This window comes from Olea europaea, chromosome 1 (genome assembly GCF_002742605.1).
Source record: "Olea europaea var. sylvestris chromosome 1, O_europaea_v1, whole genome shotgun sequence".
Lineage (NCBI taxonomy): Eukaryota > Viridiplantae > Streptophyta > Magnoliopsida > Lamiales > Oleaceae > Olea > Olea europaea.
The window spans coordinates 33700150-33716770 of record NC_036237.1 but is presented as its reverse complement, the minus strand read 5'-3'; the positions used below and the strand labels follow the sequence as shown (position 1 = coordinate 33716770).

At 34.9% G+C, this 16621-nt stretch overlaps 3 protein-coding genes across 4 annotated transcripts; 2 read left to right on the top strand and 1 right to left on the bottom strand.

The window, feature by feature from the left end:
* Positions 1-597: 597 nt before the first annotated feature.
* LOC111402139 (protein LAX PANICLE 2-like) lies at positions 598-5273 on the top strand. The gene is made up of 4 exons (XM_023030232.1): positions 598-1607; positions 1739-1789; positions 1887-1959; positions 4995-5273. The coding sequence occupies exons 1-4, from the start codon at positions 910-912 to the stop codon at positions 5151-5153; spliced, it is 981 nt and encodes a 326-aa protein (XP_022886000.1). The 5' UTR covers positions 598-909; the 3' UTR covers positions 5154-5273.
* A 3260-nt stretch (positions 5274-8533) lies between these two features.
* Positions 8534-11087, bottom strand: LOC111402124. 2 transcript variants are annotated; one of them, XM_023030211.1, is made up of 2 exons: positions 10076-11087; positions 8534-8774 (listed from the first exon to the last, which is right to left on the bottom strand). In XM_023030211.1, exons 1-2 carry the CDS (start codon positions 10993-10995, stop codon positions 8726-8728), a joined length of 969 nt encoding a protein of 322 aa, XP_022885979.1. In that variant the 5' UTR covers positions 10996-11087; the 3' UTR covers positions 8534-8725. The 2 variants fall into 2 exon arrangements, with proteins under 2 accessions (XP_022885979.1, XP_022885987.1); XM_023030219.1 differs by having other exon boundaries at positions 8534-8758.
* A 1564-nt stretch (positions 11088-12651) lies between these two features.
* On the top strand, positions 12652-14813 carry LOC111407708. The gene is made up of 3 exons (XM_023037354.1): positions 12652-13644; positions 14047-14192; positions 14465-14813. The coding sequence occupies exons 1-3, from the start codon at positions 12652-12654 to the stop codon at positions 14811-14813; spliced, it is 1488 nt and encodes a 495-aa protein (XP_022893122.1).
* The last annotated feature ends 1808 nt before the right edge of the window (positions 14814-16621 follow it).

The window sequence follows — 16621 nt, the reverse complement described above, 5'->3', positions numbered from 1 at the left end:
TGTGAAGAAATATCCTGTAAGAGGGTTTGAAAAGAAAAAATTCCTATTTGTGTTATGAGTGGAAGATTTGTTGCAATTAATATATGAACAATTCATCCCCTTTTATAAGTAGCTTAATTTTTTTAGATCATATTGTTAATTTGACTTAGTATTCAAGTAGACCAACATTTTGCGTGCGATTGTCGCTCTTACTAATATGAAAATTGTACGTGTTAAGTTTTTGGCAAAAATCATAATTAAATTCATCTCGTGTATAAAATGATAATGCCTAATAACGTAAAATCTTATACGTCTTTAAACATGTGTGCCCCTACAAAGCCAAAAAGGACCTTTTCATGATATGAAAAAGGAGTGAATTTCTCGAGTAATTTCAATTCTTGGAACAAGACCTAAAGTTAGCTGTAAAATCTCCACCAGAAAACAAATAGAACATGCATTTTATCTTAATAATGAAGTCAAGAAGAAAAAGAAAAGAGCATACATATACTGTTCGACCTGGCCTTTCGATATACGTAGATATTATATATATGTATGACTTTGACATTATATAAACTTTATTTTAACTGACTGACCACCATCTACCCACCCCTGCAACTATTTCATCCCTTCACAATCTTCCAAACAATAAGAATTAATGGAAAGTGAAATTTTACAACTTTTATTCACTCCTTATTGTCATTTGATCTGTCTTAGGTAATAAAAAGGGAAAACACACAGACACACACAATATTCTTATCTGGTCGATGGGTATCAATGTCTCCATAGTATCTAAATATGTTCTTTGAAACAGCATATAACTCTATCCAATTTAAGCAGTTGCTCCCAATTCATGGCTTTCATTGAGATTAAGGTTAAGTTGAACAAGAACGCTCATGAGTATTGGCTACTGGGTTTTGTGGATTTTTCAGAATGACCATGATTCCTTCTCAAAACCTCTTCAGGCAGCGGTTTTGTGGTAATTATTGTCAGGGTTTTGGTCTTGTGAGCCCATCAGATGGTTTTGATTATTGTACTGAAACTTGTTTGTTAGGATCTGATCACCAGCTTGATCCTATGGCGGAAGATGAATCAAGAACTGGGAATAGTGTAAACGAAACTGCAGGCTCCAGTCTAAAAGATGTCCAACAAGATAAAGATGAAGGCTGGCTGCAATTAAGTATTGGTGGCCACACAGTAAGCAATAATAAGAAGAAAGAAGATCAGGTGGATCAAAGAGGGAGATTAATCGAGCTTGATCTTCTACCAAGTAGTAATTGTAATTCTGATTCGCAAGTGATGAAGACAGTAGGTCCTATGCTTAACATGCCGGAATATCCAGCTCCTCAGGCGATAGTTATGAATTTGGCTGTTGGTTCAAGCTATAACCTCCCATTTCCCTGGCAACATCCGGCCGGAACTAGTTCTAATTTTCCTCGTCAAGGGATTAACTTGGCGATTAGGCCTATTCCAGTTAATACAGCAACATCTTTGTCGTCAATGCCACCCCTTCCATTCCAACCCCATACCAGAATGGATATCTCAGGGCCAGGTGTTGACTTCAAAGTCATTTGTCCTCCTCGGAGACCACATTCCGGCATATGGTTTATGCTTCAAGCATCACAAAATCAGTAAGTAATATTCATCACTGTTAGGTCATCCTTTTACTTTGCATTTTCAGTTTTTGTTCATTATCCTATTTTTATTTTTATTTTTTTGGTTCCTCATCATTTTCTTACGGCATTTCATTTTTTTATTGCAGAGCAAAAGAGCCGCTTTTGCCTCAGATATCCAGGAGCTATCTAAGAATCAAGTAATTCTCTTTCTGCAGCTCTTGGTTTTCATGTCCTTTCATTTCTCCATTTTCTCGTTTTCTTTAGGTCTGCATTAATTTATCTTTAAACTGTTAGGGATGGAAGGATGACGATTCAATTCGTAATTAAGTATCTGGTTACTAAGTTTGGACTCGAAAGCGAATCAGAGGTATGAAATCAATCCGGTTGCATTTTTCTGCCCCCCCCCCCATGAGCTCATATAAAGTCATTATTTTTGCTTGTTTCATCCTAAGTCCTTATTTCCTTCATTTATTTTAGTAATGAGGTCAACTATTGTACGTTATTCAAAACTCTCCTCGTCATTACATCTGGTGAAGTGTTTCTTCGACTTTTGGTCATTCTCTAACTTGCTTCTTGAAGGTGATCATGTAAATTTATCATTGTGCCCTTTGGAAAATCCATGACTTCCACACAATCTTCATTACTATATCCAAAAGCATTCCGATATATTCTAACACATTAGAATTATCCAACCCCATATTGTCTTTGTCCATTGTCTTATTAAGACCAAGCCAAATATCAACCTTCAACGCCATAAAGCTACCTGAACACTCTTAACAAAATCCTCCACTGCATGTCGAGATTGCAAGATAAGCATGATTTGATGACTCTTCAATTGATTCAATAGCCCTTGCTCCCTTTGGCCCTCATCCCAATCTATACATTTTCTTAAACTCTTAACATAAACGGATGAGAAAACAACAGAATATTGTCTCTCAAACAAAACAAACTATGAGCAACAACAAGATAATCAAATAAATAGATTTTATAATGTGACATTCAACATAAATAAATGAATTTATTTATTTATTTTGATTGACATTTTCATCATCAATAATGTATTGAATTTACTTTTATGATGTGTGACACTCAATATAACTCATGCTTCTCTCTGTGATTCCATGCATTTTTTGTTCTAAAGGTCTACTCTCTCTTTTTTCTTTTTCTTTTTTGTTCTTTTTTTCTTTTTTGTAATTTTCTGAAGTCTTCCTCATAAGCATGGCTTGAGTGAATTCTGATTACATTATAACAAAAACCATGTTCATTCTAGCCTTAATGTCAAATCTTACGTTTCACACAAGGCATGTAACTAATTAAGGGACCAATGATTGGGATTTTAAGTGGTTGAGAATGAAGTATCGGTGTCGACTAAAATATCATGTCCATTTATAATTAATTAGGATTAGGAACAATGTTTCTTTTCACACAGAAACATGCACGAACAAGACATTGATGAAAAATCTTGAGATGATTTGCCATCAAATCAGGAAAGTTTCCCACAGCTTCAAATTATTTGTTCTCACACTAGGCATGATATAAGACTATATTGTTAGGGACCGAGGTTCTATTTTTTACTCATTAAGCGATAATTTATATCTATCTTTTTCGAATTAGGAAGAATAAGATCCAACTCTCGCTGTATTAGATTGGTCATCTTGAGAGTCAATTAACTACGAAGTCTTGCAAGTAAATTGGGTCTACATTTGTTAGGATCTTTCTCCCACACCACACATCTAGAGATCATCTTTTCTTTTTCTTTTTTTAAAAAAAAATGGTTGAATCCCAACCTTGAAAACTCCCATTGTCCCGTCCCTGGAGTATCATGAGAGAAGTAAATCACGGGATGTACTCCAACAAGCCAGTGAACAAGAATTTGTCTGTACACTGTTGCCCATAAAGAGTCTAATTCGATATCTCAAAAATCAAATTCTCACACTACGACTGTCAACAAGGTTGAGACTACCTCGCTCGTATTTTTTGCACCACTGAATTATACCCCAAAGAGCCATCTAGAGATCTTTGTAGCATGAATGATGTATTAGGTAATGATTATTGGCAGAAAATTGAGGAGAGATATAACCTACTTTTAAAACAACGTGACCTTAAAGAGTCATATGGCAAATGATGAATATAGGGAATGAAAAGGTGTCATTTAAGGTGGGCGGCGGGTTTGCTATCATCTTTTTGTTATTGCTAGAAATTTGGTCATGCTTTCAAGTGTTTCACATCAGCCAATGTAGGCCCTTAATCTCCCGCATTTTGTGCAAATAAAAAGGTAACTAATACTTTTATGAAGTGCACTTCGATAGTATTCGAACGGTACCTTGAGAAAATTAATCATATTGCATGGGATCATGTGTACAAGATTTTAGTTTCACATATAAATAATATTGGATTGCTCGACACACTATATGATATGCTTTATACTTTAAAAAAGAAAAAATAAATAAATAAATTATAATCAAATGAAGATATTTGTGTTTTACGCAGGAAAGAAAGCAATGCATACTGGATCATGTTGAGTAGTCATTTTTATGTTCTTGACAAGAAACAATTGATTGATAATAAAAATAAAGGAAAATGCTCCTCTACCAGACCTGTAAAAGGTTTGGTAGAGGCCTCCTCTCCTATTTTCTCTCACCTCGACGGGCGCCATGATTAAAAAAATGCCCCCCAAAAACTCACTCCCACCTCGAACTGTGAGAGGGGCTGCACTACCAGGCCTCTTACAGGTCTAGTAGTGTAGCATGGTCGAAAAATAAATTATATAGTCAAACCTGTATGAAGAGAATATGTTGCACAATAATAAATCATTAAGAAAATGTCTCGTTGCCAGGTTGTAGAGATTTTGTATAAGAATGGAATTAAAGTTTAGCGTCTATTAAGGAGAGAATTAGACGTGCATGAAGATAGTGATTAGGTAGAGATTAAGATATATTATTTATCAATTATATGCTTGCTTGCACTATATACATATATATATTTGAAGTCTTTGAAGTATAATGATTTTGGCTTAGGATCAAAGGCTGCATGGGTCCCCTTCAACATGATTAGAAGACCAACATTTTTAATCGTGGACACCAATGGCTTACTGCTGATACAATTATTTATAAACAGGTAGATATATGTTTGAAGGAAGGAATCTGTGTAGAAACGAAACCAGGAGCCTAGGATCGTACTATACGTACATAATGCTTTACCTAACCGTTTACCTGCTACTCACATCATTTGGGTGGAACCTCGATTCAAATTATTAAATAAAACATGGGGCCCACATGTTTGTGAGGGGGGTGTAAACGATTCGGTACACCCCCCTCGGTACAAATGGTTTATTCCTTAACAATATATATCATGGGAAAGAATTTTTAGTGCATAACATTGATTTTGGGTTTCTGGTGGCAGATAGAGATAACGTGTAAAAGGCAAAGGCTTCAACCTTTCTTGACGTTGCAGCATGTTAGGGACAACATATGGAGACCAATGGAGTTGGTGACTTTGCTTCCAGATTCCTCAACTACTGATCACATAATGGTGCTACACTATGGAAGAAAAAGTACTTAATTAATTTAATTATTTACTTTCGTATGATGTTTACTTATTTTTTTTTCACATCTAACCTTTTTATGGTCAATTAAATTATAATTCCGTAATGATCTTTAAGAAAACATATACTTCATATAAGCCCCATGATATTATGCCAGGAGGTATTGGGTTTTGGTATTCATTGATTCGAAATTTGTTTGCATTATTTTTCCAATTTTCTACTCAGTATTTGTTCCCTTTTTCTTATGTCTTCCAATATACTTTTCCCTTCTCAAAACTGACAATAAATAAATTACAAACGAAAACTTGCAACTCTTCAGATTCACTAAAGATATGTACAAATCCCTGGAGCCCGTTTGAGCTACATTATTTGAATGAAAAATAGAACCGTTATGGACCCCACACAAGAAATAAAAATTAAAAAATAGTGACTTGATGTAATGAATGACAGTCATATTTTTTATTTTAATGAGGTAAAAATGGAGCTCAAACACTAGTAAGAAATGAACTACTTGGATTTGACATTCATCTATTGCAGAATCAACAATTATGAGAAACGCGCAAGTATACGTTATTAATCACAATTATGTTCAGGGGATACTAATTTGTGCAATGGCAACATTTGGACAAGTTGATGATGGACCAGAAAAACACCTGAGAATTACAATAAAAATTTTATTACCATTACGATTTCAAATATAATGATAACTAAATCTAGAGAAATCCTACTGCTAATTTCACAGTTCCATTCAGCTGATTATCTATTTCTTGCTTGCTTGAAATTAATTCAAAGTATTTCTGCCAATCACACGTGCCCAGACTCTAGTAATTATATCAAACAAATGCCAAAACACTGACTCTTGAGATATATTACTTCCCCAGTTGAAGAAAGCAAATATCAGTTGATTTCATGTGCCATAAATGCAGCAGATTTACCACTCCACAAGAAACAGACCATGGAAATTAAAGTATAATAGCATACAAGCACAGCCAAGCAGCAACAACCATGCACAATTGTTTGTGCCAATATGCCACTGCCCATCTCAGATGTAAACCTACTGAATTCATGCCAGAAATGTGGGATAATAATATGAGCGAGAGCAATTCCTTCAAAATAAATGGATACTTGAAAGCGGTATACACTGGAGCACTAAAAATTAATTTAAAATACAGGGTAACACTTGCGAGCTACAAAAAATAAAGGCATGGAGAGGATCTGGCTCCAGGTTCCTGAAGCTATGTTGAAAATTAACTCTAACTAGCAAGGCAATAGAAACTCCAGATACCATGGTCAAATTGATTACAACAAGGAAAGCGCTGACACAGAAACTAAGAAAATTGAAGGCAACAATACATGTATTATAGGATGAATGATTTTCCATATCAACAGAGAAACCAAAAGAGAGATTAAAAGCACTGATCCCTATATGATTTCTACCCTGCCTGAGAACAATTTAGAAATGCCAAAGCCACCTCTACAAATGATTTCTACTCAGAAACTACAGATAACATGTCAATAATAGCTAGAAAATGGTAGATAGGTATAAACAGAGCCGAATTTACAGGCCGTTCATTTAAAACATCTAAATATCACTGTATGCAGATGGAATTACGAATGGGGTTGGTGTTATGAGTTTCTTTGTAAGAGAAGGTATCAAATATGTGGGGGGTGGACGCATATCTTCTTATCTTTTCTTCTATTTATCGGATGTTTTAGTATTTTTTTCATTCATCCCCATCCAACAATAAAAGACTTTTGGGGAGTTAATATATCAATTGGAGGTTTAATGTAATTCAATGCAGGTATCACATATTTTGTAAGGACTATTTGACAAGCACGCAGTTAAGGTCATCAATGTTTCAACCAACTCTTGTTCTTAATAAATTAAGCATGGGAAAATACTAAGCTTATTAGTTTGTATTTTGTTGGTGTACAATACTTCTTATGTACAAATGATTAAATACTCCTAATTCCTTTTAAAACATCCACAAATACTGTTTTCTTTCCAAAAATAATTATTGAGTTTCGGAAGATGCATTTACATATATGATATGAATAAACAAGGATTCCTTTAAATAAATTGTTAGGAAAATATGAAGATTAAACATTTTTGGTTCAACCAAAGGTTACTTAGCCTATGTTTGGCTCATGTTTGTAAACTGTTTATAAGCACTCAAATCATTTTTTATTCATACATTTCGAGGGATCCATAGTACTACCCTCTTATCCATCACTCAATTTTTTATGTAATTTAAATCATTTATATACATTTCCCAAACATGCTCTTAACTTCAATTTATTGTAAGTCTCTATGCACCTCCGTCGAAAATATTTTAGTGTCTTAAGTAGCCATTATTCAACTGAAATGTAAAACTTACATGGCAGGTGCCTGCAATGAAATGCTGACGAGTGCTTTCTATAAAAAAGAAAACAAAATATCATATTATCCCTCACCCTCTTCCCATCCGTTCGTCTTCTCTAAACAATAATCAGGTCACTCATCCCTTAACCAATATGTATATCAATTATTTGGTTAAAGGAAGTCAAAGTCATCATTACATATCAGAGAAGCCACAGGGTCTTTGACGATTCTTAACACAATGAAGAGCACATATGCCGAGGGCAGTAAATTTGGTTGGAGAAGATGAAACTAGTGGTGAGGGGGGAAGGTGATAAAAGCACAGCACTAAAACCAAAAACACAAAAACACATTTTTTGTTTAGATCCCCATGGCATTACTAAAAAAAATATCCAGTTCAACTTTTAGTCAAGTTGCAAAGCTTATCTATCCTCTGCAATGTCAAGTGCTCATCCCTGGAAGATTCATTGCAATAAACAACCTGATTTTGTATAGAAGTGTTGGGATGGGGTGGTGTGTGATGGAGAAATGTACTGGAAGCAACAACAGCCGAGGCGGTACAAGTTAGGTCGAGGGATGAGGTTCAGATTATTTTTTCTTTTTTCTTTTTTCTTTTTTTTTTTTTCCAGAAAGTGCCTCTATAGAATTCCATAACAGTTGAATGACACACAAGTTGTACACGTAATCAAATAACAGCCATGCAGGACACTGACGATGAAATTAGAACAGAACCAGAAGGGGTGACCTATTGTGTAACAAAATTAAAGATGAGCGACCTCACTGCAACAACTTAAAGTTAGAAAGACACAAAAAAATAAGATTTTACAGAAAGTTTAGTCACCAAAAATGTGATTTATCCAAAATTAAAATGCCTGATCATGCTATAAACTCTCACCCGAACCCTCTGCAGATTTAAACCACCCCATCCAATTGAGAAGAGAGGGAGTACTTATTAGTTGGTAAACTATTAGATTCTTCTAGCCCAATGTACATAGGTCACACACCTCTTCGGAGTATGTTAAATAAAAATGTATCATATAAAGGGAAAAGATAGCTCCAAATGTTGGAGGAGATATAATTGCTATCCACAATTCGACCTCTTGAAATCATTTGAAATAAATGGTACTATGTCAAAAAGAAGTGAAAAATGTATTGTATGATTCTGTCTCTTGATGTTATTTCAATCGCTCCATATTGCCTCTCATAGAAACCTCTTACGGATAAAGGCCTTCAAAGTTCCTTCAACTTACCCACACAACTGTTCTGCATCAGATTTGAACTAAGTGACACAAGTCAGAAGCAATGGAAGAATGGAAGCGGGAAAAAAGCATGATATATCAAAAAAAATAAAAAAATTTGACCATAGAAGAATCAAAGAAAAATTACACTCATGTAGTACATATTGTTCCCACTTAGCAAAATACTAGTTTTTATCTCTAAATAGCCTTAACAAACCAATTATAAAATTTGATTCTGAACTAAGAAGTAATTTACAATTTTTCCCCTATGAAATCAATATTATTAATAATCCAACTAAACAATGGCCTCTCAACAGATGTGTACATTTTATAATCTTCTTAATCCAAGTATTTTCCAAATTGTACAACAATTGCCTAAAGTATAATATAATTCTACAAGTTCCTAAAGTATAATATAATTCAACAAGTTCCACATCAGGGTACAATTCTAAATGTTATCTATAAAAGGCATCCTAAGAAAAGTGGTTTTAATATATTTCTTTTCACAAGTAAAATTATAGTGGAATGCATTGTGCACCTCAGCATGCCTACGACCAGATGTCTAACAAAAAATGGAAAACGAAAAGGTTGTTTCCATAAATTATGAAGAAATACACCACAAGTTACAAGGCGTTTACTGGAATTTCAAGAATTTTTAAAGTAAATACTTCCATCAATAATTTCCTCACTTGAATTGCACAAAGAACTTATATTATGCACACAAACAAAATGGCATTCCTTGAAAATTAAGAGACTTCCATTTAGATTATTTCTCATTTCATTTGCTCAAAACACTCACATAATCAGAATTTTAGATGCGAACAAATAGATAAAGTAATTGCCTTGAACTGCATCTTTATTGTTTAGTAAAGAACTCGAGAAGACGGCCCACGTTCATTAGGTGTTTTAAGAAGGAAACATCATCATCGTAAAATATATAATATATTTTACAAAGTCAGAGCATGAGTCTACAGATTTAGTGCTCAGTCCTTTAAAGTTGGAGATTTTATTTGTACTAGTGCTACTTACTTTTAATGTAGGACTTTTTATTAGTTCATTAGCTTCAATGACATCTAAATGCAATTAAAATGCTTCACACCTTGAATAAAAGGCCTAACCAGGCAATCTAACCAAGTCATGATGTTTCTTTCCTTGCTATCTTCCTTTATACGTTTAGCAGTTACAATTCATAACTAATAACACATTAGAGCAGCATAAAAAACACTAACTCCAAAAATAAGTTACCATAAGAAAATTATACCACCAGTATTTGGGTTAGCAAAAAAAAAAAAAAAAGCATGAAACAAAAATTCTAAACCGATTTATACAACATGGAACTCACGAAAACCCTTTCTGCAGCTTGAGAATAGCAGAGTACATTTTCCTCCGTGAGCCAACAGCATTGATCCCCATGTCCTTGAGATCCTCCAATGTCAACATGGGCAATACCTCATCATCAACCTCGTGTACCTCAAAAACTGGGGAGTATCTGCCCAACCCCAACCCAATTAACCATTCCCTCACTGCAACGTTCCGCCCACTGCGCTGTTCCTGCGAATTCATCTCGTCATGAGTAATTCCATTACTCTCCGAAACCCGGACCCTACTTCCTCTCCTCTGTTGATCCCAATACTGCAGCCCCATATTCTCAACAGAATTGACCGGGCTCTGCTCTTTTAACAGGGGACTCTCAGAGCCCTCGGGCTCAAAATCCTGAAATTCGGCATTATTATTATTATTCCGTTCTTCATCAAAATTGTTCCCGCTATCAGCTATCGCTCCTCCTCCACCAGCGCCACCACCTCCATTATTGACCGCGGATTCAAATTTATTCCAGTTGGTCCGGACCCGCTTGGTAGCCTTCTTATTCTTCGGCTTCCGGTGGGTGAGCTCCATGGAGACTGTGTAATTCTCGGTGGGTTCGAGGGTATTTTGGTAATTCGACTCACCGCCGTTAACCAGGTTTGTGAGGGGACGGGTCCTGGATGCCTTGGTGGCGAAAGAAGGGTCTTTGTGGAAGCGCCATGTTTTGTTAGGGCGACGGTTGTGGTGGTCATAAGGTGGGTCGCCACCGATCTCGCCCAAGCGGACACTGGGCCGACGCTGTCGTTTGGGGGCAAGGCTCGGAGCCGGGTTGTTGGTGGCAGAGGGTCCTGCTTTAGGGTTTGAGTGATCAATTGGAGGTGGGCCAGAAGATTGGGCGTTAGTGGTTGGTGGGCCAATCGAAATTGAGACTTCCGGCGGCTGTAGCTCCGTTGCCATGAAGGCGAAGAGAGTGTCAGTATGTTAGTGTGGGTACGAAGTGAGAGTGCAATTTTTAGTGAGTCAGATAAGGGAAGTGGGAATGATCTAGTGATTGCGGGCGTAGGGCGTCTGTTTCTGAGATTTGGAGATTTTTGGGAAACAAGTGAGGTAACAATTTGGGCTGACTTTTTGGGCTTATCGAGACTGGTCACAAGGAGAAGGAAATATCACATAATCACTACATTATAAAAACACATATCACAATTGACAAACTACCTAAAATCTTTCATAAATCAGGAGGTAAATAAAAAATAAAAAATATATTATGTTATAATATAATATACTATTTTTGGACAAAAAAAATACTAATCTGCTCCAAATAAGTAAATATACCGTAATTAAATATATTTCTCACTTTCCTCACAAAATCAAATCCAATTTTCTCTCTCTAACTAACGAAAACTCTCCAAAACCTCACCCGATTTTCTCTCTCTAAACAACCCATTCCTGAAAAACTCTCCAAAACCACAAAAACTTCATTGTCATTCCTCAATTTCGAGTTAAAATCAATAAATAAAGTCACAATCTTGTTCAAATACTTCTAATTTTCATTATTATGGAGAAGTTGAAGCTCGGATATGAAGGAATTGGATTTTCTCTGAATAAAAATTGAAGTTCTGTGATTGTCAAAATAACATTAAATCACGAAAAATAAATTGTTAATCATCAATTTCAAGCTACAATCATCCAACGAAGTCACAATTTTGTCGACATAGTTCTGATTTTAGTTTTGGAGAAGTTGAAGCTCGACAATTTTAAGGTTTTTTCTTACATTTAAAATTATCGTTCAATTTATTCTTTTTTTATACATGTTGAAACTCGGCAAAAAATACGTGTATAAGTATAACTGTTTATATAGTTATAAACATGTTGATCTATGACTATTTGTAACCATTTATGTAATTTATTCATATAGATATATGTTTCTATTGACTGTGACTAGTTGTGACTACGAAATTGAATAGATTGCGACCTATATGTTAAATGTCCTGACAGTTCATCTGTGGAAATAGTTTGATCTATGATCAATGTCATCGCATTAAAAGTTGACTCTCTGTGACCTTATATTTGTTCATTGTATGTGAATATATTGACATTTCATCTGGACTTTTGTGACCTGTAACTTCTTGATCTGTGACTTGTATTGACCACTGTCATTATATCTGAATGTTTCCTGACTTTAATGAATAAAGTGTGACATGCTTTTATTTGTCTGTGATCAGGGATGGCAATTATTCACGTATGCCTGTTATATGAAAGTCACACATCACTTATATTATTGAATGGTACATGCAAGTATGATGAATTGGTTGACCTTGTTGTTTCAGAGTTGGGGTTTAGTCACGCAGAAGTATCTATAAGATTAACATATTTTTGGATTCTACTTTACCTCCAGTCCGGATTCTAAGCAACAACAATGTCTTAACATATTTGAGGATAAAATCTTTGGATGGAACTGTATCAAACTATCCTATTATCATTGATGTTATCGCTGCAAATTCATGTCAATCAACATGTGCACTGCAATGCCCAGACTCATCAACTACTTCTATTGAGTCATTAGCTAATGTATATTCTTTACAACAAATAGCTTAGAATATTTGTGACTCGGTCATGACGATCGAGAAAGGAAACATTGAAGAAGATGTGACATTAGTATCTCAAGCAGATGCTAGAGAAGTAGTTGAGGGAAAAGTTTTCCACAACAAGGAAATATTAAAAATGAGCTTGGTCTTCTATGTCATACAAAACAAGTTTGAATACAACGTGTTGAGATCGGACAAGAAAGAGTACATAATAAAGTGTTCGCATAACGATTGCAAATGGATATTTAGATCATCACGCTTGGGAGAAACGAAAATGTTTAAAATCAGGAAAATGTGTAATGGTCACACATGCTCCATGAACATTGTCTTAGGATCTCATCGACAAGCATCTAGCTTAATTGTATCCAACTGCATCAAGTACAAATATACTTCTTCACGTACAATCTATACCCCTAATGACATGTTAAATAAATATGGAGTATCGATGAACTACATGAAGGCATGGAGGTCACATAAAAAGACATTAAAATTGACTAGAGGTGATTTGACGACATCATTTCAATTGCTGCCTTTTTATTTCTTTATGCTAAAACAGATGAACATAGGGACAGTCACAAGAATAGAAACGGATCATTTAGATAGATTTAAATATTGTTTTATGGCTTTAGGTGTATCAATCGCCGGTTGTAAATATTGTAGGCCAATCATTGTAGTTGATGGTACATATTTAAATGGTCACTATAGGGGTACACTCTTTACGGCTTGTACACAAGATGCAAACAACAATATCTTCATACTAGCTTTTGGGATTGGGGATAATGAAAACAATAAGTCATGGAGATGGTTTCTTGAGATGTTGAAGAGGGCATACGGATCTAGAGACGGATTATGTATAGTATCCGATAGACACAGTAGCATAAGAAATGCCATTGAATTTGTATATTCAGAAGCAATGCATGGGATTTTTTCATACCATTTGCTGAAAAATTTGAAGACTCATTGTGCAAAATCAGGTCACAATGTCACACATGCATTCAATTCTGCTATAAGAGCTTATACAGTGGATGAATTTGAATAACAAATGCACAATTGGACTCAATAAATGAAGAGATCAAGGGATATTTGGTATGTGATTGTCTGAAACATATGTTGTGACTTCTTGTGACTTGTTCTGTGATGCTATGAAATTTCTATGAATATCTGTGATCATGCATATTTAATTTACAAACTATATTTCATATATTGTTACATGAAATTGAAATATGATTATGAATGAAATATATTAGTGGATATTTAGCATGTGGTCTTATTTACAATTGAAACATGATATAGTTTTATGAATGTGTCCATTTGTGACCTGTTGTGTGATAATAGTAACTATCTGTGAACTTTTTAGAGTTAATTGTGACCATATGTGACTTGTTACTTATAATTGAATCTATTATCTAATAATTTTTTGTAGTTGAATGTTGGATATGAAAAATGGTCAAGATTGCACATGCCAACCAATAGATACTCTACTATGACATCAAATATAGTAGAATCTGTTAACGCAGTCGCGAAGGTGGCAAAAAATTACCCCATTAGAGCACTTCTAGAATCATTGAGGCAAACGATACAATCTTGGTTTTGCAAACATAGAGATGACGCACATGGCACTTTCACAAAGCTTGCAACATAATATGAGAAGCTGTTAAGGGAAATGAGCAATGATGTGAGAAATCTAAAGTTAAAAATAGGAAAACTATGTTTATTATGTTGATCACAAGAATAACTTTAAATAATTTTTATTTTCAGGTTTCACCTGCCAGTCACACTTTGTTTGAAGTGATGGACAATTCTTCATCTTACATGATTAATATAACTCTACATATATGTAGTTGTAGAATGTTTCAAGTGGATCAACTTCCCTGTCCACATGCATTGACAGTAATAGCAACATTGAAGCGGAATGTGTATGACTTTTGCTCGGTGTATTACACAAGATATGCATATCTGAATACCTACAAAGAGACTGTCTTTCCTATTGGTAATAAAACAGAATGGAATTTGCCAGAAGATGTGAGTAATAGAGTTGTTTTGGCTCCAGACCAAAAGAGAAGTTCTGGACGGCCTACTGAGAAAAGAAAGAAATCAGCATATGAGAGATCACAAGTTGTGAAATGTGGAAGATTCGGTGAATCCAGTCACAATCGTCAAACATGCAGGAACATGATGTCATTTAACTAGAATGACAGAAAATTGAAAATAAAGAAAGATTCAAAGAAATTCAAATAGCTTACCATAATTTTTTACACAATGATATTCTTTGTAATTGCAAATTGCTTCATTTTATTGCAAAAGTATGTATTTTTTGGATTATAAGAGTTGACAGATTTATGCGTTGAGCTTACATTATATCTCATGATGTCACGTATTTTTGGAAAGGGCTGTGTAGATAGACAATGATTGTGACTCTGTTTGTGATGACTGTGACCATTTCAAGTATAAAATAAGCTCTATATTTTTTGTTTAACTTGTGTGTTCAACTTACTCTGAATGTCATCTTCCAATAGATGAGACCAATTTTGTGCTTACTTTTTTTTGTAAGGGTGTCAATCATAAATATTAAGCATTTGTAACCATTTGTGACATGTTCATATGTAACCAGTTAACCAACAGTTGCTACTCGTGACCATCTGTGACTTGCAATTATATAAGAAAGTACTCGTATGTGACCACTTGTGACGTACTCAAGTCATGCAAATTGACCAACTATTGTTATTTGTGACTTGGAGTTATATAACACATTATTCACATGTGACTATTTGTGACATTTTCAGACTGTGCAATATTCTCATGTGAACTGTTTAGACCCTGTAAACTTTTACATCCATAAAAAAATTTAGATGAAATAAACAAAAGCATTCACACAAACACCAGTTCTTTCGTATTGTACCAATTAATAAAAATAAATTCAAATTCACTTCCAAAACATATTACAAAAGATAACATCTATCGACTACATCATAAAAACTTCTGTTTGTCTAATTTTGAACAGCTATCAATCTAATCCATCATGAAAACAATGCCATCAACAATTTATTCATTCATCTGACTTTGAATTTCCCTTTCCAATCTGCCCCAATTGTTTGTTTTTGAACAACAACGCGGCAATTTCAAGTCTGGCATTCTCTGCATCAAAAGGCATTGGCATTTTTCCAAGATCATTGTGGAACAAATACTGTGCATACTTTATGACAAAAACTCCACAATCATGCCAGTAATATTTAAAGAAGACAAACCATAAGTAATTACTAAATGTTGATGGAAAATGATAAAACTTGCAATGTCCATAAGGGTTACCCATTTTATTGCTGAGGCAAACCATTGACAATGTTAACATTCAAGTCTCCAGATTTGTCATCAATACCATCACTAGTTTCCGTCCACAGCCCGACAAATTTTAACAGGTGTGTAAGAGTCTTCACAAGTGGTAAAACCCCTTCGCGAACCTTATTGTCCCTGTATGATTTGTTGCTTGAATTATATATGTAAAGGACGTGATTAGTAATATCAAGCTGCCCTAACATCCAATGAGCATGATTTGTGAGCATAATGGGCATCAACACAAATTCAACTTCTCTCCAAGCAGTATTAAATGGCAACCGTTCACCATTGATGGTTTTGATTAGCTCATCCTTCTCATTGACAATGCTTGGGTCTTGAGTAAATTTGGAGTATGATGATTTGATTGTCATATCAAATATGCAGTCTGTAGTGGTAGCTTTCATCTTCACACCTTCATCGAACTTGGCAAGTTGTCTTATATAATGGAAGTATGCATCCAGGTGCGGTATTAACAAAGAATATACATAAATAATACAAACTACTATGCATATCTGGAAAATGGTGACAAGAGTGTACCGTGCTGTTCAATGATGAATTAGAATCGATCAACGCATGCCGCCAAGTTTTATGATGAACAGTGTTAGTGCCACACACAAACTGAGGACTTATCACGTTAACTGCATTGTTGAACTTTACCCTGTGCACAC

Bases quoted from the DNA above. Each gene is read 5' to 3' on its own strand.
- LOC111402139 (XM_023030232.1), top strand. From the start codon at position 910: ATGACCATGATTCCTTCTCAAAACCTCTTCAGGCAGCGGTTTTGTGGT. The intron at 1,790-1,886 runs GTAATTCTCTTT...TTAAACTGTTAG, and splicing joins AGGAGCTATCTAAGAATCAA to GGATGGAAGGATGACGATTC. The intron at 1,960-4,994 runs GTATGAAATCAA...TTCTGGTGGCAG, and splicing joins GACTCGAAAGCGAATCAGAG to ATAGAGATAACGTGTAAAAG.
- LOC111402124 (XM_023030211.1), bottom strand. From the start codon at position 10,995: ATGGCAACGGAGCTACAGCCGCCGGAAGTCTCAATTTCGATTGGCCCA. The intron at 8,775-10,075 runs GTGAGTTCCATG...TGTGTCACTTAG, and splicing joins AAGCTGCAGAAAGGGTTTTC to TTCAAATCTGATGCAGAACA.
- LOC111407708 (XM_023037354.1), top strand. From the start codon at position 12,652: ATGACGATCGAGAAAGGAAACATTGAAGAAGATGTGACATTAGTATCT. The intron at 13,645-14,046 runs GTGGATGAATTT...AATTTTTTGTAG, and splicing joins CTGCTATAAGAGCTTATACA to TTGAATGTTGGATATGAAAA. The intron at 14,193-14,464 runs GCAAACGATACA...ACATATATGTAG, and splicing joins GCACTTCTAGAATCATTGAG to TTGTAGAATGTTTCAAGTGG.